A 27,863-nucleotide genomic window follows, 5' to 3' on the forward strand; every position below is an offset into this window, starting at 1 on the left:
ATATAAATATTGACTATTTTATATATCTAGACATTACATTATATCCTTTATGTTAAAGTTATTTCAAAATTTCCTTTACCAGAGAAATATCTGAAATATTTCTGTGGAAGTCCCTAACTCGTAGTACCGATGTTTTATTTTTAAAGCACATTTAAGTAACTGGCAAATACCATTTTATAAAAATACGATTTTTTTAAATTTTCAACTATTTCTCCATTCCATATTACATTCAAAAATAGATCATCTTTTCATACGCGTTAGAAAATAAAACCAATCATTTGGTTTTGTTAGAATTATATATAATTTTATACACACTTAACTTTCGGAAAACGAATATATAGTCGGCATTCTTGTGACATATTCAAATTGTTTCTTCAGTTAATAATGTACAACATATGGAATTTTATGTACATAATTTTATGTACATAACAACAAAACAAACCAATAAAGGCTCTTTCCATAAATTGAGAGGCTACATTAGACTTATGCAGATTTAACATTATTCTGCAAGCGAGTTTAATAAAGACCGTTGATAGGCGATATTTAAACGTCTGTATTTAGTAAACTGCAGTACACATCTCGATTATAATGGTTACTAATTATTTTGTTATAAACTTCCATTTGAAAGAGGATGTTTTGTTAATTTTGTTTTCTGCGCTAAGTGATTTGGGATCAAAGTTCGGCATGAAACAGTACTCTTGTTGTTGCTTCTGAGCAGGTTAGCTATACCGACTGTCTGTATTATGCTTTGAGAAAAACAAGCGTATGAATTTTCCTTGTGTACTTTGATGAACCAGTGCCGTTCATATAAGTGTCAATTTTCATTTTCCTGTCCCTCTGTTGTAAAGATCTGTCTGTGATTGATATCGGCATGTGGACGACATTGGAGCAAATTTCTTTTATTACAGAGATCAGAGAAAAATATAATTGTCCTTTTGATCTCTACCCACAAATATCGATTATTGATATGATGGACAACTGTCAGAAGAAAAAAAATACTTTTCTATGACTAGGACGCCATTAAATAAATAAACTTGGATATCAAATAGCTTCATTTTCTTTCTGTTATAATTTTGAACAAGTATTGGATTGATTAAAGCATTGAAATTTACCAAAAACAAGAGAATATTTTTCAAGACAATTTACAAAACTGAACGTATTCGCTCAGTGAATTTTTAATATTTATTAATTTTTGACACTAGTCTTCTAATACGAACAAAATAAATGCTGATTTGTTCAGATCATTTAAGCCTGAGCCTCGTATGGGGAGCAGGACCCCTCAGCACAAACATATTTTTGTCATTATCATATTCTGACTCAGAGTGTGATTTTCATTTACTGTCAGACATGTTTAATTACCTAAGAGCTTAGGAGTAATCACACCTGAGGGTCGTGCGTGGCTCTGTGGTTAGCTTGCTCTGACTGTGAATTCGAGGATCCATGTTTACGGTCCCTTGTCACAAAAAAGGGCTCTGCACTCTAGGGACGTGGGTGCACTATACGAGTGATGACCAAAGTTGTCTGTTTGCTAAAATAAGAGCAGCCCAAGATATGGCGATGATGCTGTTGAGTGTATGCCTTCCATTTCGTTTATCGATTTAAAATTATTGACGATTATGTACATATAGGTATGCACGAAAAATCTGAATCAAACAAACAACATACCTGATTGAGTTATCGTAATTTAACCAGCTAGTAGTCAATAAATCTTGATTCCTTCTCTTGAAGTTTTCGAGACCTAATTAAGAAAAACGTGAAGAACTCGTCTTGACACTGTCGAGTTTCACCAAGTATTGAAACTTTTTCTTCCTTATTTTGTTTTAGTTTGTGAAATTATCGCTGATATGCGAATCAGTAAAAGCTATGGCTATAGTTTGGTAAATGTATTTTTGAATCACTCAGAATTGCAAATCTAGGCCAACAGCCTGATGACTGTATCTTAAGGCTTATTGATAGCCACTTTATAAGGAATTTAAGTTCATGTATATTTTAGTAATTGTTTTCTTAATTCAAGCTTGGGTCATTATATGGTTTTTACGCTGCTCCATTTTGCAGCCTAACAGGAAAAAACAAATGTTTGCGTGTAGAATACCTTCAACGGTATTCCATAAAGTGCAGGTTAATTTAGAATTGTTGCTTTTCTTATTTTGAAACTTTTTCATGTTCTAGTAAAAACGCAGTAATATTCTACTCATTTGAAGAAAGACAAATGTTCTATTGTTATGCTTTGTGGGTAACTTTATAGTTCTTGAACAGCACAGTTGAGTAATTTTAATTTTCGAGCATGTTATGAAAAATTAGAGCTATGAAAATCTCACTTTTAAGTGATCACTTAGTGGTTAAAATTGTGCAAACCACCAATTTGTTGATATTTCCTTTTTCCCACAGTGAAATTATTATTTTTTTGTTCTGTTTAAATTTATTTTTTTAATGCTGATGTACTAGAAGGAGCTACACAATGGGATATTGGTGCTCTATCCACCGCAGGTAATCGAACCCTGGATTTAAGTGTTGTAAGCCCGAAAACTCACCTCTGACCAACCGCAGGGCAGTATTGAAGATGATAGAGTTATAAAACTTGTTGGCGTTAAGTGTCAGTCTTTTAAGCGATAAAGTTTCAAGGTTTGATTTAACGGGCTACATTGCATTTTTCTCCAAAAATCATCATAGGTGTAAAGTTTTAATTTTTTTGACTGAAACTAACTTGAGAGCAAGAAATAAAATTAATACGGATATAAAGTCTAGATTCCAATGTTCCTAATATTCTTAAGAATTTTTATGACTGTCGCTTTTGCCCACTTTTCATCCATATGTGAAAGGTTTTGAAACAAAAAAATTAATACATGTTGTGAAGTCATGTGCAAACCCCGTGTATAAATGTGTTTAATTAGCATAGCTTTTATTTTATTTTAGTTGTTGCTTCCCAGTGCACAGCGGTATGTGTGCGAACTGACAACGCTAAAAACCGTGTTTCGATACCAGTGGTGGGCAGAGCACTGATAGCCCATTGTGTAACTTTGTGCTTAATTACAAACAAGTTTAATTGCTACTTTTCCTGACAATCTCCTTAAAATTAAGTAACAACTTGAGTAACGGAAGTTGTTGAAAAGTCTTTGTTTTTGAATCTGAAAAAAAAACTTCATAAAAACCCACTAACAAGGTGATTTTATCAGTTGACTTTTATCAGTTCCCTTCAACTGATACTAAATTCTTGCTTTAGCCATATAGTAAGAAAACTGCTAAACAGATAAAAAAGTCACAATTCGAAGGAAAGCGGCGTCACACTGTCTCTAAAGTAGATATTAAGAATAACCTCTTACTTAACAAATTACTCCTACATAATCGGTACTGTTGCTCTCATTAACTTGGCTTTCAAACCTTCGGGAAAACGTTAGCAATAAACTTTAATATTATTACACAATATTTAATACAGAAGCACACATTATAAGATTTATTTTGAGGTAGTATTTGTTTGTAATTAAGCACAACGCTACACAATAGACTATCTGTGCTCTGCCCACCACGGGTATTGAAACCCGATTTTAGTTAATAAGCCCTCAAACTTACCGCTGAGTCACCAGGGTCAATTATTTCAATTCTCAACTAAATATTTCACGTACTTTTGATCAGATTAGTATTTTGCTTAAGACTAAACTCTGAAACAAATGCATAAGGGATAGTTTTTCCATTATTCTTGTTTGGACAATAAGGGTTATTAATAAATGTATATAATATAATATATTTGTGCTGAGGTGTAATTGTCTAACTGATAACGATATTCAATTATCTGTAAAAATGTGGTTGAAGATGGAAGAAACTCAGAAATAATACAGTCTGAAGTATTAATGCAGTATTGTATTGGAGGAGGTTTTAACGTATGTGGTCTTTTTAGTTTAGGAGAAGAAGGATTTTAGGTTTAAAGCTATATACATTGTGATGTATTTATTTTCATGTATGATTACTTAAGAATGAGGTACAGTAGCACAGTTTAAGGTGCTAAGGCTCATTTAACGGAGGTTTTTACGTCCATTGAGCGATTACACACATTCACTCAATTCGCGTGTCTAAAATGAAATACAACAGTGGGAGGTTGGTAATATTGCTACAATTAAAACTGAGTTCCTAATACATAGTTTTTGTAAGTATTAAAATTATATGTGATAGACAGGTTCTCTCAGTGACGTAACTACAAAAGATGCTCTCCACCCCCACATAAAATGTAATTGGGCCCCTACATTTACTCCCCTTGTCGGCAATTCTTAAGCTTGTCAGGCACTTCGCCCCCCCCCCCGCAATTTCGGGAGCATACTTAAAACACTGGTCAGTCTAATTTTAGGATTGATTTTACTTTTAAGGTATTTCAAACATGAATCTATTGTCACTACTTTATATACTTTGTTAAATTTATTTAAAAACTACCTTTACCAGAGAAAATTTTAAAATATTTCTGTGGAAATCTGTAATTCATAGTTCTGATGTTTTGTTTTTATAGCACATTTATGTAACTGACAAATACTAACATGGTAAACCTGTAATAACTCAGATTAGAATACTTGTTTGTTAAATATTGCAAAAATCAATCACATAAATCTTTTCTAAATTATTGTAAAAACATTAAAGTCACTGTAAAATTTGTAATTTTTTAGGTATCTACCAATAAACAATTTTACCAATCGAAACAATACAAGTAAATCAAACAAAAATTATATAATTTGAAATAAAAGGAAAATAAAAACTTATGTGAATCACTTAAACGACAATTTGAAGAGGCTTCTACATATCTCCAAACTCAAATATCTAACATAAATTTAACCACGATGATTAATAAATACACAAAGTAGTAAATCACTACCTAAATTAATAGAAACCATAATAAATTGTATGTATCAAGAAAACAACAAACATTTTTATTAATCACCTGAATGGTATGATAAGAAACAATTCAGCCAACGTACTAAATGAAATTGAAAAAAAATATCTTGATATGTGGTTTAAGGTTTGCTTTACCTCTGGCAAAACTGAAATTGGAGAATTATCTTTTAACTTTTGAATGTTTGTTGGAATAAATATCAAAATAACCAATATGACCAGGTAATTATGGATCATTTAACAGCATTAGAATCCACATACATGCAATAGGTTTGTCTTCTTTATGGATCATTTGACAGCATTAGAATCCAGATACATGCAATAGGTTTGTCTTCTTTACGGATAATTTGATAGCATTAGAATCCAGATACATGTAATAGGTTTGTCTTCTTTATAGGTCATTTGGTAGCATTAGGATCCAAATACATGCAATAGGTTTGTCTTCTTTATGGATCATTTGACAGCATTAGAATCCACATACATGCAATAGGTTTGTCTTCTTTATGGATCATTTGACAGCATTAGAATCCAGATACATGCAATAGCTTTGTCTTCTTTATGGGCCATTTGGTAGCATTAGAATCGAAATACCTGCAATAAGTTTGTCTTCTTTGCACAATTGTAGTCCTGAATATAGAAATACTAATGTGATTACACAAGAAACATTAGCCATAAAAACACTAAATAAAAATAATAAACTATTTTAATTTACCTTGTGTGTGAATTTGTTAGTTTGTTTATCCGCGAACTCCTCCAAAAAGCTTTGGAGCTAGCATTCTTATTGGGGCTGGCCCAAGGGTGTTCTTATCTATATGGCGTAGCCCCCATAACAAGAGGGGGTACCAAGTTGGGATAAAATGCGTCCGGAAGGTCACCCAGGCACGATAAAGAACTACTAGTAGGTTTTAAGGGTCGCTGAAGCCGAATTTGGCATCCGAGTTCCTAAATCCCATTGGGATCCAATAATCGCCATGTTTGAAAATGCGTTTATATCTACATTCACAAGCTAACGGGACCAAATTTGGCACACGTGCACAGGCGGGTATCCTAACGGTTTTTTTTTCAGGTGCTGATTCCACCATTAGAGTAGCTATGCAAATAATTGGGATAGTGGAGAAGCTCGATCGGTAGTTACAATGAGGGGGCCCTTTGAACTCCGCAGCAGAGCGCGAATATTTCACGTTAGTAATTATAATGAAGCTTCATAAATGAAAATAGGGTTGTGCAAATAAATAAGTGAGATTATAACTAAAATTAGAAAATTCATGAGTGATATTACAAAATGTAAAAATAATTACAATCAGATCTCACAAAAACTAAATAAAACAAATTACAGTTGTAGTTATTAAACTTAAAGATGGATCAGTTGTTAACACAAGAAGTGTAAAACCATCAATAGGTAACCCAAGAGGTACTTATAGAAGAAGGTCCATTTAGACCCATAGTATCTAATATAGAGGTATACAACCATGAAGCAGAAGGATTTTTGATAAAACACTTGGAAACAATTTTCTTATAAGAGTACACTATTGAAGATAGTTTTATTTTCACTAATGAAATAAAAGAGATTACTGTGCAACTGTGATGTAGAATCACTTTAGAACAAGTCATAGATTTAATTTATCAGAGAAATAATAATAATAGTTTAAAGTTTCTGAAATCTGTGTTTGAAGAAGTGTTATAAGTTGCTACAAAGGAGTGGCAATTTGTGATTAAATAGATGGAGTCGCAATGAAATCTGATTTGTCACATTCTAAGTCGATGGTTTAAATAATTTCCGGAAGCATTTAAGTCTATATATTACCGTAGTAATTATTTTTGCATAATATCAGCAAGGAAATAAACTCGCTCCTTTAGACACCTTAGTAACATCGAAAAACAGTTCGAATGTGAGGTTCATTATTTAAAAAAATCATATTGACGGTTTATATTTTAATTTTGAAAGCTTTATACAAGATATGGTCAATAGAAATTTGGTTAAAGTATTGTTGCATCGTGCATATAAGCTAACATTATGAAGTAGAAAAATAAAAACCATTCTAAGTAAAAATGGAATTGTTTAAAATGTACGTAATGGTTTCGTCCGGAAAAGTATAAAGCTCGAGCTAATAAACAAACAAAATATGGTAATCCTAAACGATCAGTAATTATAATGTTGCATTCTATGGGCAAGAAGTATGAAGTCAACTAAGCAGATTAATTCGTACGGTTTGCCCGGCATGGCCAGGTCGTCAGAGAGCTCGAATCGCAATCTGAGGGTCACGGGTTTGAATTCCCGTCCCACCAAACATGCTTGCCCTTTCAGCCGTGGAAGCGTTATAATGTGACGTTCAATCCTACTATTCGTTGGTAAAAGAGTAGCCCAAGAGTTGGCGGTGGGTGGTGATGACTAGCTGCGTTCCCTCTAGTATTTCACTGCTAAATTAGGAGCGGCTACTGCAGATAGCCCTCGTGTAGCTTTGCGCGAAATTCAAAAACAAACAAATCGTACGGTTTACCATATACAGATAAGGATTATATTGAAATAAGAGTGTAGAATACACCATTTTCCATTATGAAAACAATAAAATTATTTAAAAATTAGTGTATGAATTCATTTCTTCTATATGTTACTTTAAATATATAAGGTCAACCACCAGTTGGATTCAAACACATCCAAGTGAGCACACAACCATTCAGTTTAAGAATGGTTGCAGCATAAGTGTACAATATAGTTCATTTGAAATCATCGCGAGAGTTAAGGACGAGAGGACACTATGTATTTAAAAAGAGTCGTTTAATTTATAAAACTACACCGTAACTCAACGAAGTGAGTTCAGAATGCAAATTTTGTACCTCGTCTTGTTTGTTTGTTTGTAATTAGGCACAAAGCTACACAATGGGCTATCTGTGCTCTGCCCACCACGGATATCGAAACCCGCATTCTAGCGTTGTAAGTCCACAGACATACCGCTGTGCCACTGGGGGCATACCTCGTCCTAAAAAGTTTTATACTAAGAACAGGGACATTCCGATAACTAACAGTTGTGCAGTGAAAACATGCATGATATATCTGAGAATAGAACCAGGAACCAGGAGAGACTTAAAAAAACGTTTAACCGTATTATATGTTATTTAGCTATTATTATAAAATGATTACTATAGTTTTATTTTTTAAGAATGGAATGTTAATAATTAACAAATTAAAATGTTCTTGGTTACAACATTTTAATACACTCAGATACACTAGGAGAAAAGATATATTGCGTCTTACTATATCTGTGTGAATTGTGGTTTGATAAAAAGCGCTTAGCGAACACTAAAGAGTGGGCATGATAAGAAAAAATTTAGGAACTATATAGGTCTATTCATTCAAGACTTAAAGTCATATCCCTTGTCGTGACGATTGCTTCTTCAGCAAGCTTTAAGCTGCCGCCCCAACAAACCGTGACGAGATCAACAAATGGATTTCCTTCTTACATGGACTGCTAACAAGGACCGTATTAAGTGTACCATTCTCACCTCTGTCGGGTCCCATGGTACCTAGCAGGGCATGGCCCATCCTCAATAAATGCTCTCTTTGACAGATTTCTTAAACCGGCGAGCAGTTGGTCACGTTTAGTATGATGCAACTTGTTTTTTAGCTGCTAATCGGAGCCGGGGGAGGAGCAAAATAAAGAAAAAACCTTTGTATCCAACTCAGTAGGGGGCCCGCTGCTAGAAAAGTAGCATTTCGAGGAGTCACATACGGGTAAGGAAACTTTACAACGCTACCGTAAAGCATTTAAAAGTGCCTTTGCTGGTATTTAACCTAAGAAAGAGAGAGCATAACGTTCTCTGCGGGAATTCTGCACATAAGCTTCTACCTCCTATGTTGTGTGCTGTTTTGGTCGGTAATTGTCTCTACTCAATACATCACCTCTTTCTACTCCAGCATTTTCAGTTTAACATCGACCTCATTATGTGGTCAACATTAGCATCAAACCCTGAGCAATCACACCATCATTAAACAAAGAACTCTTTGCTGCTGCCATCGTAATTTTATTATATTAGCACAAGGATGTCATAATCTCCGTTTTGTAATGTTGTTCTATAAAACTCTAACCGTCTGTCGCTACACGTAATATTATATAATCGTTGTTTTCTCTATTGTTCACACGTTTACACAGTACAACCCATGATTTTGATACACATACTATAAACGCTGCCAAGATGCAGGTAATAGTTTCTTAGCCAATGAAATAGGAAGAGGCTTCTTTGTGGATTTTTTATTTGAGGAAACGTTTTTCAATTAGAGTGCTAAACCACCACAGCATTTTGTTAAAACAACCAGACCAAACGTCTTTCCTTGGAGAGCTTATTTCACTATAAATTATCAAAGGTCAGGCGGAATACCCATTTAAAAGTATATCCAAAGATACAAGTGAACCCATTCTACAAGATTAAGTTTCTCAGAAACACCCTATTCCTGTACTCAACTATGTCTTCTGATTCCACAACATAATGTCTGACGTTATACATTGTCATATTTCACTCTATCTCTCACACACCACATACACACCACACACACGCATTCAAATATATATGTATTTATATATATCCACATAATAAGATTCTTCGGGCATGCTCATGTTTAACGATTGGTAAAAAATAGATGATATCTTTACTTCTGGCTTTCTTTAGAAACGAGTTAATATGTTTAGTTTAAGGGGAAAAAAAGCATTAAAATTGTGCAGAACGTTGAAGCTCAACATACTATGATTTATTCTAAGTTTAGTTCAGGTTTTAGTCGAAAACACCTTGTAATAACTATCATTATTTATTTGCGCATTGAACTTTAACCAATGGTGTGACAGATGTCATTGAGATTTTCGTGCACAAATAAAAACAACAAAGTAGTTTTCAGCAAGTATGAGTGTTGAGATCCCTGGTTCTAGCCCAATCTATTTAGAGCTGTGTGTTGCGGGATCGAAACCCGTCACCGAACATGCTCGCCCTTTCAGCTCTGTGGGCGTTATAAGTTACTGTCACTTCCGCCGTTCGTTGGTAAAGAGTAGCCTAAGAGTTGGCGGTTGGTGGTGTTGGCAAGCTGCCCTCCGTCTAGTTTATTACTTCAAAGCCAGGAACGGCTAGCGCAGATAGCCCTCGAATAGCTCTGCACGAAATTCAACAAAACAAACAAACACCACTTAATGGCGCTAAATTACTATTCTTTCGTTCAGTCGATAAAAAATATTTTCGAAAAATTTGAATAATGATCTTGTAGGAAATAAGTCACTAAAAACTTTATTGGAATTTTGAATTATAGCAAGAGAATAAAAGAGACAAACACTGAAAATTATAACAAAATTAGCATAGGCTATGATGTGTTTACTTTCTCACATTTTCATAACCTTTTTAAAAAGAACTGTATATTTATTTATTTTCATTTTATACAAAGACAAATGTGTGTTTCAGTCGTTATTCGACCGTTTCCAATAATCTGTTTGGTCTCCTTTTACATCCGACGTACATCGAAGTTATAAAAAATATATGAAATGTAGTAGCTTGGTTTTTTTGTTTGTTTTCGGATGTTCGTGCGAAGGTACTCAAGGGCTATCTGGGCTAGCCGTCACCAATTTTAAATTAATATATTAGGGAGAAGGCAGATAATCAACAATACCCACTCGTGGGGTACTCTTGACTGACCGGATAGTGGGATTTGTCTATCACCCTTATAATGCGCCCAAGGCCCCAAAGTGTGTAGTGAGATTTTTAGTTTATATGTTTCTGCGGTAACGGAATGTGACAGATGAGCCTGTTCGGCATGTAGAATTTTAAGAAAAGGTAAAATTACAGGTTAATTCATCCAAAAAAAAAAAGAGAAACTGGTAATGCTGTAGAATGCCTAACATCCGAACAGTTCTTTATAAGTGGTACTTAAAGCAAAAAAGAATGACATCATAACTTTTGTTCCACAACGGCTAATAATACAACATTTTTCAATGCATTTAGACTATCATAGTCTCACTGTTAGGACAGTTAATTATAAACACAAAAGGAATGATATATTTTTATTTACTGTTGTCTACACTTTAAGCACATAAGTAACACAAAAGCACCGTAGTAGGAGAACACAGCACTAATATCTAACCAAACAATTTCAAAAGAAAATCGAAATAATAATAATAATTGCACTGCTCTTATAAAAATTAAGCTATACCAAACGAATATCCATATCAAAACCTAGCTTAACTGGCATGTTTACATGAATTGTGAAAGGCAACTACAAGCAGCATTTAGTGCATGACAACTATCGTGCTTCATTACGAACTACTGTCATATTTTATTGCAGCCCCTTGGAAGACACCCTACTTATTGGAAAATTTATCTATATAGAGAATTATTACGCATGTCAGAGTTCAGTCTTACATCATTTTATGACCAAACTCTGCGATTCAAGACATAACGAACCAAGCCAAGAGATATATCGATTTGTAAGTGCGTCTCGGTCGGGGAGCCAAATGGGTTGGGTGCTAGGAGGGCAAATTGTGGGTGCCAGTAAGATTTTGTTGAATACATTTGGAGTGAAGCAAAAAGGTCCATGTTTGTGAATACTAAAATACGAATTATTAGTTTTCAGCGAGTATAAGTTCGACTGCATGTCTGTGTGTACTGGTGCATTTTTAGAATATATGCACTTATAAACGTTTTTAATCTTATCAGAATTGTTGAAATTCAAAACTTTCCAAATACTGTTGTCATAATACACGCCTTAGCATGAGTATTGGTTTGAATGGAATCTTACATTAAACAATATAACCCTATATTGAGTACTTGTAAATTATTGTAACTATTTCGTACATGCCGCCAGATGTTAAACATTTCCATAGTCATAAAAAATGCTTTGTAAACGGTTAAAAGAAACTCAGCCTAACTAAATGTGAAACTAATAACTAAAAAAAAAGACAGTTATTTTATGTATGATTGCAGGAACTGAATTCCCTCTTTATAAAGCTCTGTAACGATAACATTAACACTCTTACCATTTTTGTTTGTTTTAGAAAGTTAGTTTGTACGTTGTTTTATGAGGGATAAGAAATATGAATTTAAATCCATTTAGAGGACTTTGTCTGCATAAAGCTTCTTTAAAATAACATAGGGTAAAATTATAGCATTAATATTTCTAGAATACTAAAACACTTCTTAGTGGATTCATTATAATGTTTAAATGTATGATCAAATTCCATTTTTTAGTGTATTTTCGAAGCCTCAACAACGTTTCAAACAAAAACTGATTCTTTTTAGTTCTTGCCTGAAGGTGATATTAGGTTTAATGGAGTAAATTAATTAGCATGTTAAAAACATTAATATTTCAAGAGTTACATTATATTGTTGGTACACATTGTTTACGTTTCATAATTCAATAAAGCGATAACGTCCTTTATTCTAGTCGTTACCGACATTCAGGATTTCATTTCAGGATACAGTACACAGTAACAGCATTTTCATCTAGGTTTCTCTACTTATAGACTATTGATTCAGCCTTTCATTGTATGATATAATACACAGTAATATCATTTAAATTTACATTCTTTACCTATAGACTGTTGATTCAGCCTTTCATTGTATGATATAATACACAGTAATATTATTTAGATCTACATTCTTTACCTATAGACTGTTGATTCAGCCTTTCATTGTATGATATAATACACAGTAATATTATCTAAATTTACATTCTTTACCTATAGACTGTTGATTCAGCCTTTCATTGTATGATATAATACACAGTAATCTTATTTAGATCTACATTCTTTACCTATAGACTGTTGATTCAGCCTTTCATTGTATGATATAATACACAGTAATATTATTTAGATTTACATTCTTTACTTATAGACTGTTGATTCAGCCTTTCATTGTATGATATAATATACAGTAATATTATATCATTCAGCCTTTCACTGTATGATATAATACACAGTAATCTTATTTAGATCTACATTCTTTTCCTATAGATTGTTGTTATTCAGTCTTTAATTCTGTGATTGAATCTTCGGTGACAACATATGATTCACATTGCTCACTTCATAAATCGTTAAAATTGGTCTTTCAGTTTATGATATAACACACATTAATATTATTTAGATCTACATTCTTTACTTATAGACTGTTGATTCAGCCTTCCATTGTATGATATAATACACAGTAATCTTATTTAGATCTACTTTCTTTACTTATAGACTGTTGATTCAGCCTTTCATTGTATGATATAATACACAGTAATCTTATTTAGATCTACATTCTTTACTTATAGACTGTTGATTCAGCCTTTCATTGTATGATATAATACACAGTAATCTTATTTAGATCTACATTCTTTTTCTATAGATTGTTGTTATTCAGTCTTAAATTCTGTGATTGAATCTTCGGTGACATCATATAATTCACATTGCTCACTTCATAAATCGTTGAAAATTGGCCTTTCAGTTTATGATATAACACACAGTAATAACACCTGGATCTACATTTTGCATCTTAGAGATTGTTGACATTTGACCTTTTATTTGTTGGTATAAGCTTCATTGACATCACATGGTTTCACATTCCTTACTTTGTACATTGTTGACATTTGGCTTTGAACGTTGTTAAAATTCGCTTTAACGTTTTGGTACTCACCTTTGCCATAAACCTAGCCTCACAGTGTATGGAATATCAAGTTTTATGTAAGTTAACGGCACCTCTCCATGCATTATTCAAATTGAATTTTCAAGAAGTACAACAAAAGAGAAGAAAAAGACGGAAACAATTTCCAATAAAAAAAAAAGTGGTACTAAACTTCAAATTCCAAAAAAAATGAAGTGGTACTGAGTTCTGGTGATTACCGGCAAAATTTCACCTCTGGCCATGCATGTTTTCATGTAATACATAGTAATAACTCCTGAATTTATGCTGTTTGTTTTATACATTCTTGGAATTTGGCTTTACATTTAATGATTCTTTATATTGTGACAACGCATGGACCTACGTTTTTTTACCTTATACATTGTTGACGTTTGGTTTTACATTTCATGATATAATTCACGGTCACAACGCTTGGATATACTTTCGTTAGTTTATACATTGTTTATATTTGGCTTTACATTCTGCGATTTAATATACAATAATATTTTTTTGAAATGTATATAGGATAAGTGTGGGGTAAGATGCCATAATTAAGGGGAAATGTTCCAACTACCTTCTGCTTGAAAGAAGTTGTACAACAGACGTGTAGGGTATTGTTACCATCTGCTGTATGTGATAAAAAAAATCAGTAACATTAGAAAAAGAAATGAATAAATTGTTTCTAACTGGCGTCACACACACTTACCTTATTTGAATTTACATATTATGACACAATACACATTAGTAAATGTAATTTAAAATGTTTTACTTATGGGAAGCAAATTCAATATTTCAGCAAACTTTTAATAAACAGTGTAAGATATAGAAGAATAAACACTGAAACGAATTTTTAATTTTGCATTTTGCTTATTGCAGTGATTTCAAAGTAACAATATATTACAACTGGTACTGAAGCTTGAAGGTAAATTCTGAATAAGCAAATTAAAATATTGCGAATTTACAATCTTTTAACCTTAGCATTGACTGTTTTTTCTGTATTGTAAATATTTTTTCATAATTCCTTGAATTTTTAGAAAAGATCGAAAAATCTTATATTATAAAGGTAGAAACTGTGATAAGTGTTTCAGGCAACACTGCTAAAATAAACATCTAGTTGTAGCAACCTCCTTTAAATGTGTATCAAAACGCTATAAGTACAAATGATGCTTAGAAGATATTTTCAGAGATCTAATTCGTACAGAAAGAGTTGATGTCTGCAAAACTTTGTGTTGCTTTTTTACACTGCCTAAAATTTTATTTATTTTCCTTCTTATATTTTAGTTTGTTGAGTGATCCGTTCCAAACGTGTGTCCTTTGGGTGATGTTTATTTGCAATTAAATTGTTACACGTGCGAAAGCTTTAGTATACTGGGAATCGAAGTGCTGATGTACAAGGGTTAACCAACACAACAGAAGCGAGGTAGACTCCTTTTTAATGATCCTCAGTTTGTGGTTTACATAAACAGGGAGATCTGGCGGGAACCTACCTTAGTTATTATAGTAGTCCTTTCAGACCCTTTTGTTTATTAGATGAAACAGTTGGGGGAAGAATGGCGTTATAATGGACAGGGACTAAAGTACAAAATTCCTAATTCGTTTATTATAGAACATAGATAGTTAAGTTCTCAGTTGAATCAATCAGCTGACCTATCGATCGGCCAAGTGGGGATGCGTCACTTTCATAATTCCTTACACGAACACAGAGCTAGGGTTAAAAAACAACATAATTTATGTAAGGATTTATGTATATCACGAAAAACTCAACAAGAAATACAATAAAATAACTCATAATTTTTATACCTCACTTATTATGAGAGACCGAAAACTATGATCACACTAGAACACCAAATATATAAAAGAATAACCTGTAGAACAAATAATGTAGGTGAAACATTTTTCTTATATATATATTTAAACCAGGGGTGAAATTTCTCAAAAAAAGTAGAGGTACTCAGCTGGGGGAAGTGGACCTGTTTTTTAAAATAAGAAAAAAATCTAGGTGTAAACATACAAAACGACAAAGCAGCTCAAATAAGTTCCGGTGATAGCACAGCCTTAAAAATAAGTTTCGGTACTAAGTACCGGCAGAATTTCACCACTGATCTAAACCATTATTTGACAAAAACTTGTGTGTGTGAGTGTCCGCTAATAACTGGTGAACCGTTGGAACAATTGTCATAAAACCTGTTATAGACTCTTAGTGCCCCTCTAGGAGGGTCACCTCCTGGAGCCACAATGTCTTTCTCATGTCCGTTTATAGCCGGCGAAACCACTGGAACGATTGTCACCAAATCCGACATGAACCCTTTAGGGGTCTCTTGGGGAGTGACACAGTGTGGTCGGCTTCTGGGTCTGACCCCTCTCTGTCTTCCCTGTGCGCTGAACGAAAACGCTAACTATTATATATTATTAGACAAAAGTCTGTATGTATGCGTGTATCCACTTATAACTGGCGAATCGCTGGACCGATTGTCATCAATCATGGCATATACCCGTAGGACTCCCCAAGGAGTGACATAGGGTTCATGATTTTGATGTGCCTCCCCAAGTCACTGTCATAGGCCCTTTGTCTTCTTCGTACGTTGAACGTGTAAGTAAGCTAGTATATATATATAAAGAATCTGGTCAAATTAATTCTAATTATGGGCTATTCTTTATTCAATCCCCAAAATAAAATAGACGTACATCCGCAGGGTCCCCGAAAATGTTTTGTTTCAAGTGTAAATAAAACCAACTTTAAGATTAACAAATATTTTTATTTCTTGCTTTTGAAGTTCGTATACCATGCTGTGTTGTAGCCTACAGAGTGCATACTTCTTCTCGTGATTCTTAGATGCGCACGTTTCCTGACGTCACGACAGTAAAAATTGCAACTTTAAACATCCCTTATGTGACATTAGTTTAGTGTCTACAGACTAACTGACAGACAACATTTTCAGGAAAATAACCGAACATGATAATATTCAGATGTCTTAGTTCTCAATATTGCAACCTATTCAAGACTCAAAGTTATCAATTTCACTTTTATGAAACCAAACCTATTCGTATGGTTGGTTTGTAAGATTTGCACTCAAGCCAAAAGAACACCAAAGTTTTGGTTTATTGTTCTTATGTAAGTGCAGAAGAATTTTAAGAGCTAAAGTTATCTGAACATAAGAAGCGTTATTGTGTAGTATCATTAGGAGGTTTCTTGCTTATAAAGGATATGATGAATGAGAACATCTACTTTAAGTGGAATGGTCTGATGAAAGATTCCCTCTTTTTTTAAGGCCATTTTAGTTAACTGTTTTTCTTCGTTTGCTTTTTCAAATGAAACAAAATTAACAGATTGTATATTTGGGTTTAAGGATATTCTCCAGCTCAAATAAATGAGTTTGGAGCTAAATCACTGGAGAGAATAAAATGTCCTATTAGCTGAAACCATAACATGGTCTCATATTACAAATTAAATGGAGATAAAGAATAATTTTCTTCAAACGTTAATTAGGGGAATTAGGTGCCTTTAATGAGGGTATATCCCGATGCATGTAGTTTCAAGTACTATTTTTTGGTGTTATTGCCTCGTAAATTTTAGTGGATAACTAAATATCCCTGACAAACATATCGTATCCTAATGAGCTGTCCATTTGCCTTTTCGTGATTTTCTAGATGTCATCTCCGAATTCTAATGTGGTATTTGTTATTATATTACAAGCAGTTTTTGATAGTATTGTGTTTTTGTTTGCTTGTTTGTTTTGAATTTCGCGCAAAGCTACACGAGGACTATCTGCGTTAGCCGTCCCTAGTTTAGCAGTGTAAGACTAGAGAGAAGGCAGCTAGTCATCACCGCTCACCGCCAACTCTTGGGCTACTCTTTTATCAACGCATTGTGGGATTGATCGTACATTATAACGTCCCTACGGCTGAAAGGGCGAGCATGTTTCGTGGAATGGGATGTTTTTAACTAAGATATCAGCAACGCATGTTATAACATTCTTTATCAGTTTAATGACCAATATGTTCATGTCAGTGAAACAATTTTATCAAGCAGTAAACTAAAGTTTTATATTTGAACTTGTATCTGTTATTGGAAAGTGTAATTCTCTTCAAAAGACTAGGTTTTAATAGGTCAGTGTTAAAAGGACGAAAAAAATGACATGAAATAAAACTGATTATATGACTAGTTGTCTTATAAGCCATGATTAAGAAGTGTACGAATGATTATTTCTTATGTATGTGATGATTTTAAAGTTGTCAGATGATTAGTGCTTATGTATGCCATGATTTGGAAATTATTAATGAATTAGATATTATGCATACCATGACTGACAAGTGACTGAATGATTACTTTTTACGTGTGCCATGATTTGAAATTGATTGCATGAGTAGTTTTTACGTTAGTTTGTTTTAATTCCACATCAGGCAATTTTAACTAACATCTGTTGTAATACACTAAACTATTAGAACCCGTATTATAAACCACTCTATATATTCAGACTTTATCTCCTGGGTTAAATGTATCGAAACATTAACAAATTATTTCTATCTTAAAAACAAACAAACTCATAACACAAGGAGTAAAAACTAGGTTTAGTTGTGACTATAAATAGTAATATAGCTTACACCCTTCTGTTGTAATATTCTATCTTTCATGCATTATCTTCAGCTCTAATATGAAAGATAGCGTCACTTGTCATAATAAAAATGTAGAAAAATGCTATTCCGTGATTACAAAAGAGTGTACCCTAAGATACATCACTTTCTTATTAATAGATTGTGACTGGTCACGATTTTAAATCATTCTTTTTTAGAAATTCGTTTAGACAAATAATGTGAGCATTTTTCTTTAAGTCAGAGCAAAATGAAACAACGTAATTAAATATTTATTTTCTTTATTTTCACAGACAGCTGCAAAATAATGGAATCACCGCCATTGAGCGTGGAGCGTTTCGAGATGCCGTTTCACTAGAACGTCTGTAAGTAACCTTCAATTTAAATAAGATTTATTTCATAAAAGCAAAAGAGATTTTGCTTACGTTATTTTTTAGAAGTTGAAGATCGATTGCCGTTAACAAGACATTTAATGAGTACCACATATATTGCAATTAGATTAGAGATGCAGCCTTCTCGTGTGTCAATGGTAAAGCTTGGTTTATGTACCTCTATTCTAGCAGCCTTGTTGGCAAGAAATGTTATCATAGCAGTCAGGCAGACCGCTTTCGTGGATCGATGTGATTAATAGACAGTTCGTCTGCTGTTTAAATCAACCTCCAATAGTTCGTATTCTCATATGAACCATTGTCTTATTAAAGATTGGAGAATAAGGGTAGCCAAGTTTATAAACCTGGTCTTTATATTTGCTCTTCTTTTGTTAGTTTCCTGTGTGAATCGCGTCACTATCACTAAATTTATACACACGAGCACGCGTGTAGAGTTACAGGTTTCTATATATGTCTGATGAACGAAGCAATGTTGAACAATGCACTGCTACAAATAAAGGTGATAAAGCGTGGTTATCGTTTCGCTAAGAATAGAGAAGTTTAAGTTGTTACTCCGCACAACAGGTCTGCTTTGTCTGTTTGATAGAATATTTTTGAACATCTTTTCTTAACAAGTTTCCTTTTGGAGTTGGATCGAATATGACAGAAGGTCCAAGTGTAACAGTAGGTCAAATTTAAGATTGTTTCTATATCACCAGAAGTCAAAGTAATAAGGAGATTCAAATTCCTCTTCATTGAAGGGTTGGGGATATGAGGTCTTTAGTTATCACATGGCCTTGCTAAGGAGAAAGGTACATGAAGGTTATCAGAATTACAGTTCACGCGACCTTGGATATTAAAGATGAAGGTCACTTGGAGAGAATGAGGATTCTACTTATCACATGACCTTGAACATCAAGGATGAAGGTCACTTGGAGAGATATGAGGATTCTACTTATCACATGACCTTGAACATCAAGGATGAAGGTCATTCTAAGGAATATGAGACTGTAATTATCATATGGCCTTGAATGTTAAAAACACAGGTCACTTGTAGTTCAATAGTTCACCCTCATTTCCTTTGCAAGTGAAAAGCTAATACAGTTTTAGAGTTTAGTGCTGAATGGCATGGTTTTGTGGGAAGAGATAAAATAGTATAATTTTATTAAATATTTGTTTTTCTGAACTGTAATAATGAAGCAAAGTTTCAGAAAATTCATGTTTTTCTGGGAACTAACTGAATGCGATGGCTATAGTATATCTCTGTTTATAACAAGATATTAATAGAATAGTTTCTTTAAATTCCTTTTTTATGAAAGATTCAGAATGACATTGTTTCAGAACATTTATGGGACGGTAGTGTATATAATTTAAAATAAAATCTATTTTTTATGGAAATATTCAGTACCTTAAATAGTTCCAGTAAATCTTCATTTTTTGTGGGAAAGTATTATGTAACATAATCATAATTTCCTTGGATCTTGATTTTTGAGGACACTGTCAACATTTTGTGAATCATTTAACGAGCAAGTATAGCACAGTTTCAGCATGTCCACATTTCAGGAAAGAACCGTAGAGAAACTTATGAATATTTCATTTAAAAAAACACAGACTGTACTATGCAAGCCAACCAGTAAGATATCTGGTCACTACAAGTTACTAAAAAAATAGTTAATTTACATTTAGGTTGTTTCTATTTGCCCGTATCAGAACTGAAAATCACTAAAAGAAATTATTGAAGTCAAGAATTCGATAAATTGATGACAAAAGTTTTTAAAACTACAAAATTTACGAACGTTCAGCTATGTTACATTTGCTGTAGACCAAATTTGGCATTGAAAAATACGCTATCATGATATTCCTAAGTTTCCACTCTTAATATGATTTACCGAAGTAATGTTTATGTCTCCTGAATGACCTTTCGTTCATGATAACTTGATTTTGTTATCATTAACCTCGAATGGACAGGTGTTTAAAAATCATGGTGATCGCGACTTTTGCAACACCCTGTAATTAATCTTCATCTACATTTGTGATCCTGCGTCAATTTCAAGTGCTATGGTTTTATTATGCTCAGTATTCTATTTTCCTCTTTCTCATGCAAAATCTTTTACACTTCAGTCTTTTGTAACTGTATATTAGCTCATTATTTTTAACTTAAGCATTGTGGTATTAGTAGTTTTATTTGATGGCGCAGCTATATAACAGTCGCGCTTATTAACTGGAATCAGTCGTGTAGAAACTAGAGCCGTCATTAAGAGAGTGGTAAGTTAGTGGTACATAAACTAGTTGATGGATGAAGTTTTCCCACTGCACCATCTATTATCTATCCTCTCAGTTCAGTGTATACAACACACTAGGATGGTGTAATATTGATAGACCGTGAAATGAAAGAAGAATCACTAGAGGAGAAAGAGAGAGAGTTTACGTAGTCGCACTTTGTTCAAAACTCTTCGCGTGATTTCCCCAGAGTTATAATTTTATTATAATTTGTAGTTTTCTGGAAAAGTTCGGTCTCCTTCACACTGGGTAAAAACGAAATAAGAGAAAGCGAAAACTCTGGGCGTGTGGAATCGTACATTTCCCGTGGTACTTTGTTCTTCGTTTCAACAAATCTCCTTTTAATGAAATTGCAAGAAACATAGTCCACGTGTAGTGGTTCCCTCGAGTACAGGGAGTAGAGAAACCTCATTGTAGGGTAATTCGTCACTGTTGTGGCAACGGCAAAGACAGTTATAGAAGGTATTCCCCCAGTGCTTACTCGTTTAGTTGAGCTAAATCAAACCAGCCAAAATCGTTTTCCTTTATATATCTGGTTAGGATGGAGAGAGACCAAGCAGGTTGGATCGTCGTTACACTCATCATTTTCAGAACTACGAGACATGTAAGTCTACAAGGTTGGCCAAAAGTCACGCTCTGTTTTTTGTTTCTATTTATACACTTTGTAGTAGCCTATATAACATGAAAGAACACAAAAACGTGAATAAAACAAGATAAAGAAGGTTTCTCATCACAACTTGTTTGACATTAACTACTCGGACCTCCAACAATCAATTTAATTGTTTTCACCAGTTCGTACAATACATTCATATGGTCACTTGTGTACTGTTTCTTTCAGATTTAACGACGGATGGTTCAAAGAACAATGGTACGTTTACACATTCACACACAAAAGAAAAAAACTCGTGTAAATAAATACACTAACATGTATTTCAATACATGTTATACAGAAATATAAATGTGACATTACTACAGTGCCAAGAGTCAGTTATTACTGTTTTCACAATTTTTTCAGTTTTATTAGTTTTCTTTATGATAAAACAGTACTTTTGAGTAAAATCACCTTAACCTCTGTTTTAAATTTCAGTTTCAGTGTAAAACAAGTCTTTTGTATTGCTTTCCAAATCGTTTTTCTACAAAGTCTTTAGATTATGTTGCTTCGAAACTTTGACAGTTTTTACGTTTAACATAACCAAGTTCGTGATTAATACAGATTTACTATTCTGAAAATAGTTCGATGTAACAGCTATAAAAAACTGCTACTCAAGTGTTTTATAACGGTTGTTTTAACATGCCACGATGTTATGTCTAGAGCACCGAGTAAATGGGGCGTGCTCTTTCATATATCGTTTGGAAATTTGCCATAGCCCTGAGGGGGAACTTTGGGGCTCTTCTTCTCTGTAAATGTTAATAACTCGTGCCTTTGTTAATTGTTATTTCTATCAAACACACTGATAACAATGTCTAAAAAAAGATTCACAGAAAAATGTTTGCCACATAGGAAATACAAAGGTTATCATAGAAGATACGCTTCATATGGAAAGTCTAAAAGTATTGTATTGAAATAGTGTATTCTGAAGGACTTAATAAAAATGTCTGCGGACTTTCAATGCTAGAAACCGAGTTTCGATACCCGTGGAGGGCAGAGCAAAGATAGCCCATTGTGTAGTTTGGTGCTTAATTAAAAACAAAGGGTTATTGGTACTTTATAAGCATGAGTGACACACTTAGAAATTATACATATTTTGTTCACAGCGAATTTCTGATCATTCCAGAGTGCTATGCACCACGGTTAATTATGACTCGAGCATATTTTTTCATAATCCTTTCCGAGGAATAGTATTTCTATTGCGAATTGTTAAATGATGTACAAACAAAGGTACCTTTATTTTTCTCCGTGGTAATAGGAAAGTAACAAAGCGTTTAGGACAGAAGTGAGCTCTGAAACTATATCCCAAGTGTATCAGCAGCAACACCTTCATCCTTAAGTGAACTCTATGACTACGAAAGAGGACCTTTTAACCCCAAAAAAGCTGTTGCGATGAAGCTGCGAATGCTTCTTGATACCTTTAATATGAAATAAATCGAGATTTTAAATTGAAGACGATTCATAAGCCTAAAGTTAGCGAGGTTCCAGCCACATCTCAAAATCACTAACTATTTTTATAAGAAAGATGACCGAAAGAACTGGAATTTCAGCAATCCCATTCGACCACATGGCCGTTAAATCCCTCGATATAGCTTCAATGTACTTTTATGCCTTTGGTCTACTTGAGCGTCGTCGTATAAACCGAGTACAGATAATAAAGTGTTTGAAAATTTTGTTAAGATGTGTTATTTAAGAATGACTTTGTCAACCTTCGCAGAATCTTGTTGCAATGGAAATTAGTGTCGAACAAAAGTAGGTAATAAATGGCCATCGGAATTAACATGATTGGTGATGAAGGAAGTATGTTTTTATAAATTAATATTAACTTCTAGTTAAAACAAGCTATCTATTAAGAGCGAAACTAACACTTGACCTGGTAATGAGTATAGCTAATTGAATATACGTTTCTTAAGTTATAACTTATAAAGAGTTGAATGGATTGTGTCATCAATTCGGTAGCCGTGCTTTAATGATATTTTCAATCGTAATACCAATAATATATTACTGAGTTTGATCAGCTTAGGAGGTTTAGGCTAGTCCTAAATACGTATACGAAGCAAACAATGCAAAACAACCTCTGTAATAAAAACTAAATCAAAAAGTAATAAAATGTTATATGTTAAACATACTACTAATACTGTTAATTAAAGTAACAATAAAGAAACGATAGAGTATACCTAACACACAAACACTGGCTGTTGTTTTCAAATACGGTTTAACGTTCGTTGAATAACGTAACATCACCAATAAATGCATATATGCCGAACTTTTCACAAACCTCCCTAAAACGTCTTATGACTAATGGAAAAGTATTAAGAAGCTTCAACAGTGTAACATTAAGTGCAATTAACCTTCAATAAAAGAAAAAAATCACTAAAATGACATTTTAGTACATATTTCAACTGCTTCCAAATACTCCTGGAATACCTTACCTGAATGTTCAGAAAGAAAAAAATATATAAAAGCAGTTGACTGCTGCATTATTTATTTTAAAGTTGATGATATGAAACCATAAAATTAATTATGACTCATCCATAAAATATAAAAGTTCCTTGAGAAAAAGGAATCTTGTTCTAGTTATTCGGTTTTATCTTAAAATTCCATCATTTTCTAATAAGGAATAGGAATCTGACATTCTTTAAAAACTGCTCAGACTACGAAAGGAAGGAACGATAATGACTTTCCAGTACAGGGCTGACAACAGACCGAGTCTCTTCACTCGTAATTATGAAGGTTTGGATTCAAGAGGAGAGGCGGTACGTGATCGTTTATTGTGACAAACGTTTTAAGACACAGACAGGCGAACTTCCGTTGCAGTTTGCATGAAGTTTTAAAAATGAGAATGTGTTCAAAATGCTTCTGTAAACATACATAACTGCACTACACTAGCGTGTTTGATTGAAAAACCCCTTTCGTTTTTAGTTCGAGATTAGTTTAGGTTTTTAAAATTATAATTTTTAACGGGTATAATAACAGTATGGAAAAATGTACAAAAACAATACGAAATATCTTAAACAATAATGTGACGTATCTTAAAGAATACTGTCCCTTATTGATTTGCCTCTATGCTACTGCAGCGCCAGTATTAGCGTAGCTGGAGTTTTAGCTTACAAAACAATATATGTATGTGTGTGTGTGTAAATTGAATAGCTTGTTCATAAATTCATGTTTGTCATTCATTCTGTCAGTCTGCTTTATTTCACATCGAGATAACTATGAAAAATGCACATTTATTACAAAAAGGTTTAAAATGAGTTTCTATTAAAGTAGCCCTTCCTACAGTTGAGTTCTTAAAGCATTTTATTTGCTGATTCTCAGGAAATTACTTCTAGTCCCAAGGGAGGAGTGTGTAGCCATGGAAAGAAGAACTGTAAACTAACTCTCAGTCAATCTATTTTACCACAAGTGATTCTTTCAAGCTCATTATGTAACATTTTTTACCATTTAAAGATGTCTCGTGTCCTGGCGAGTACAAAATTAAGAAGATTTGGAATTAATAACTTAAGAAGTGATCTGTTAAGCTAGCTCAAAAATATTGTTTATTACATACAAATCCCTAATTATTATTTGTCGCCCTGCTCTTTATATCACTCTCTCATTGTCTGGGAGTTCTTTTTTTTTTTGTCACCTTGTTGTTAAAGTGAGTGACCTCATATTTTAAAGGAATGGTTGATAGTGGGTTTAATAAACTTGGAAGACAAAAATGATAATTTCTATATACTAACAAAGCTTTTCTTGGTGTAAAACGAACATATGAATTTCTTGAATTCGGCTAACTAAAGTTTTCAAATATTAAAAGTGAGCAGATATTGACAAATTAACCTATATGTTCAATAACAAAAAAGTATTAACTCCCTAAACAAACGTAGTTTTAAGTGTATATCATCTGTGTTTATATATATATATATATATTTGCTTAAGTGTATTTTATTTTGCTGAACCCATGCTTTGTTTGTTTGTTTTACCTCACACTTTCTTAGTGACAGCTGGGACAGATAGGTTAGATTAAGGAACCATAGTTCATGACAGCGTGTGATTAATAGGTAATAAATATACTCAGTGCTTAATTTGGAAAGATGCTTTTTTGTCTGACAAGTTGGACGATTAGTATTCTGAAATGTCTATACATTCACATCCTCCGCGAGATGTGGAACAAAGTTTATAGTCTTTCTTTTTCAGTGACTAAAACAAATAAAAGGTAGTTATAAAGCTTTACATCAGCAAGCACACTGCTATCACTCGATGCTGCGTTGAGGAATATAGAAGTGTTATATTGCGGTAATTTGTAGTCTGTCTGGTAATTATTTTTCCATATGTCTGTCTCCACAGTCAGAATTTTTGTTGGCCTACTTTCCAATCTTACTAAATCAAAGCATGTAGGAACTTTCAAAATATAATGAATATTAATTATCTAGATAGTTTGATTTGACTAGAGTACTATTTCATAATTTTGGCCGATTTTTTTTTTCACTGCCAATAACCACCGGGTATCTATCTGTAATATAAGGGTACCACTTTTTAAACGTTGTACAGTTGATCTGTCATTAAGCCCAACTATTATACAGGTTTTATTTTATTTTATACACCCATTTTTAGTCTTTTTCACTGCAAAAGAGTGACTGAACTTGTCTAGGTTTTCACCTAGTTCCTGAACTTATATTTTATTTACGATTCTATAGACTATAGTATAAATAAGCAAGAGTACAGTAAGTACGTAAAAATCCTGTAGTATGTCCAACTGAAAACTACAGTCTTAAGTTATGTCAGCTAGGATGATTACACCCATTAGAAACTATGGTTTTAAATCATGAAGCCCCCAGTGACACAGCGGTATGTCTGCGGACTTACAACGCTATAATCCGGGTTTCGAAACCCATGGTGAGCAGAGAACACATAGCCCATTGTGTGGCTTTGGGCTTAATTACAAATAAACAAATAAATCATGAAAATTTGTCTGATGTACTTTTATACACTCTTGGTACGTTTTTACTTGTGAGTAACGCAAAGATTGTTCAGCTTTCCAGCACTCAGCCTCTTCGCCATTCGAGGCTGTAGTTTGTAGTAGAGGAGACGGTAAGAATCCTTATACTCGGTGAGAGCTGATCATGATACATCTTATGATCATGTACTACAAATTCATGTTTTACACTTAAAATGTAGGGACTGCTTTTTAAAGAACAGCTATAAATTACCATTCGTAATACGCTTTTGAACACTTGTTTAGCTAGTGAACTACTCTGTTAGTTGTGTTGAGTTTCTGATCTTATTTTTAAAAAAGCTTTGTTATTAATATGTATTTTATCTAACCGCTGCTTTTTTTAGTGAGTTTGTATATTCCAAGATAGGACACGTAATCTATTGTTGTTTTCTATTTCTTTTCCCCTAAAAGCACACTCCTCTTTACAAGGATTAAAATAACACCATGCTATTTTCTATGTACCTACAAAGAAATACTCCATCTGGTGGTATATGCAGGACAGGCATTACTTTAGATCTTGCCAGATTTTCCTTCAGATCCTATACATAATTTACTTAATGCTTGTTGTTTGATATCCAAGAAAGTTTTGGTGTCAAAAACCCGAAATAACATTTCAAGGAGAAAAGCAATCCTACAGAAGCACAGAGTTCCTCGTACCTGTTTATTTATCTTTCTTTGGGGTATGAAGTGTTCTGACAGTAAATGTAGTCTTCCCATCCCCGGTTTTCAACATTAAGGGTATATGAATCACTAAAGACTTGAGGCTCAACAATATATTTTCATAAGCTGTCAGAATTTGAGAAACTCCTGTTTAATATTACTGACTAAAGTTTGTTCGTAAATTAAACATGCTTATTAAAAAAAAATAACCGTAAACTTGTCAAACGATAGTTTAAAACATATTGTAATGACAAAGTCATCACTCCAGTAAAAATAAATAAGCACCAGTTCTCTAAAGGGTAAACAAACTTGGCGTTGTAGAAGGTTTATAGCATACAGCTCAAAGATCTAATTTTAAAAGTATGTTTAGACAGCATTTACTGCCATTTTCCCCTTGACAGCGCCTCGAACGGACCTATAAAACACTACATCGTTTTCATTAAACTAAAACTGATGCTAAGGTTTGTTTTGAATTTCGCGCAAAGCTGCACGAGGGCTATCTGCGCCAGCCGTCCCTAATTTAGCAGTGTAAGACTAGAGGGAAGGCAGCTAGTCATCACCGCCAACTCTTGGGCTACTCTTTTACCAACGAATAGTGGGATTGACCGTCACATAATAACGCCCCCACGACTGAAAGGGCCAACATGTTTGGTGAGACGGGGATTTGAACCGCGATCCTCAGATTGCGAGTCGAGCGCCCTAACCACCTGGCTATGCCGGGCCCATGATGCTAAAGTGTGAGTAAAAGTACATCACAGGAATAATTTCCAATTTTACTTCCTATCTCTCTCTCACACACACACACCTGTGTATATATATATATATATATATATATATATATATA

At 33.6% G+C, this 27,863-nt stretch overlaps 1 protein-coding gene across 1 annotated transcript in view; it reads left to right on the forward strand.

Moving 5' to 3' along the window:
* Positions 1 to 27,863, forward strand: part of LOC111086825 (slit homolog 2 protein-like) — a gene marked incomplete at its 3' end in the record, with an annotated part of 189,243 nt that overhangs the window by 43,395 nt on the left and 117,985 nt on the right. The window contains exon 3 of the mRNA XM_022391287.1: positions 18,378 to 18,449. Within this exon, the coding sequence (XP_022246995.1) occupies positions 18,378 to 18,449 (72 nt within the window). The remainder of the gene's footprint in view (positions 1 to 18,377; positions 18,450 to 27,863) is intronic.

Source organism: Limulus polyphemus, unplaced genomic scaffold (genome assembly GCF_000517525.1).
Source record: "Limulus polyphemus unplaced genomic scaffold, Limulus_polyphemus-2.1.2 Scaffold1465, whole genome shotgun sequence".
NCBI classification, from domain to species: Eukaryota; Metazoa; Arthropoda; class Merostomata; order Xiphosura; family Limulidae; genus Limulus; species Limulus polyphemus.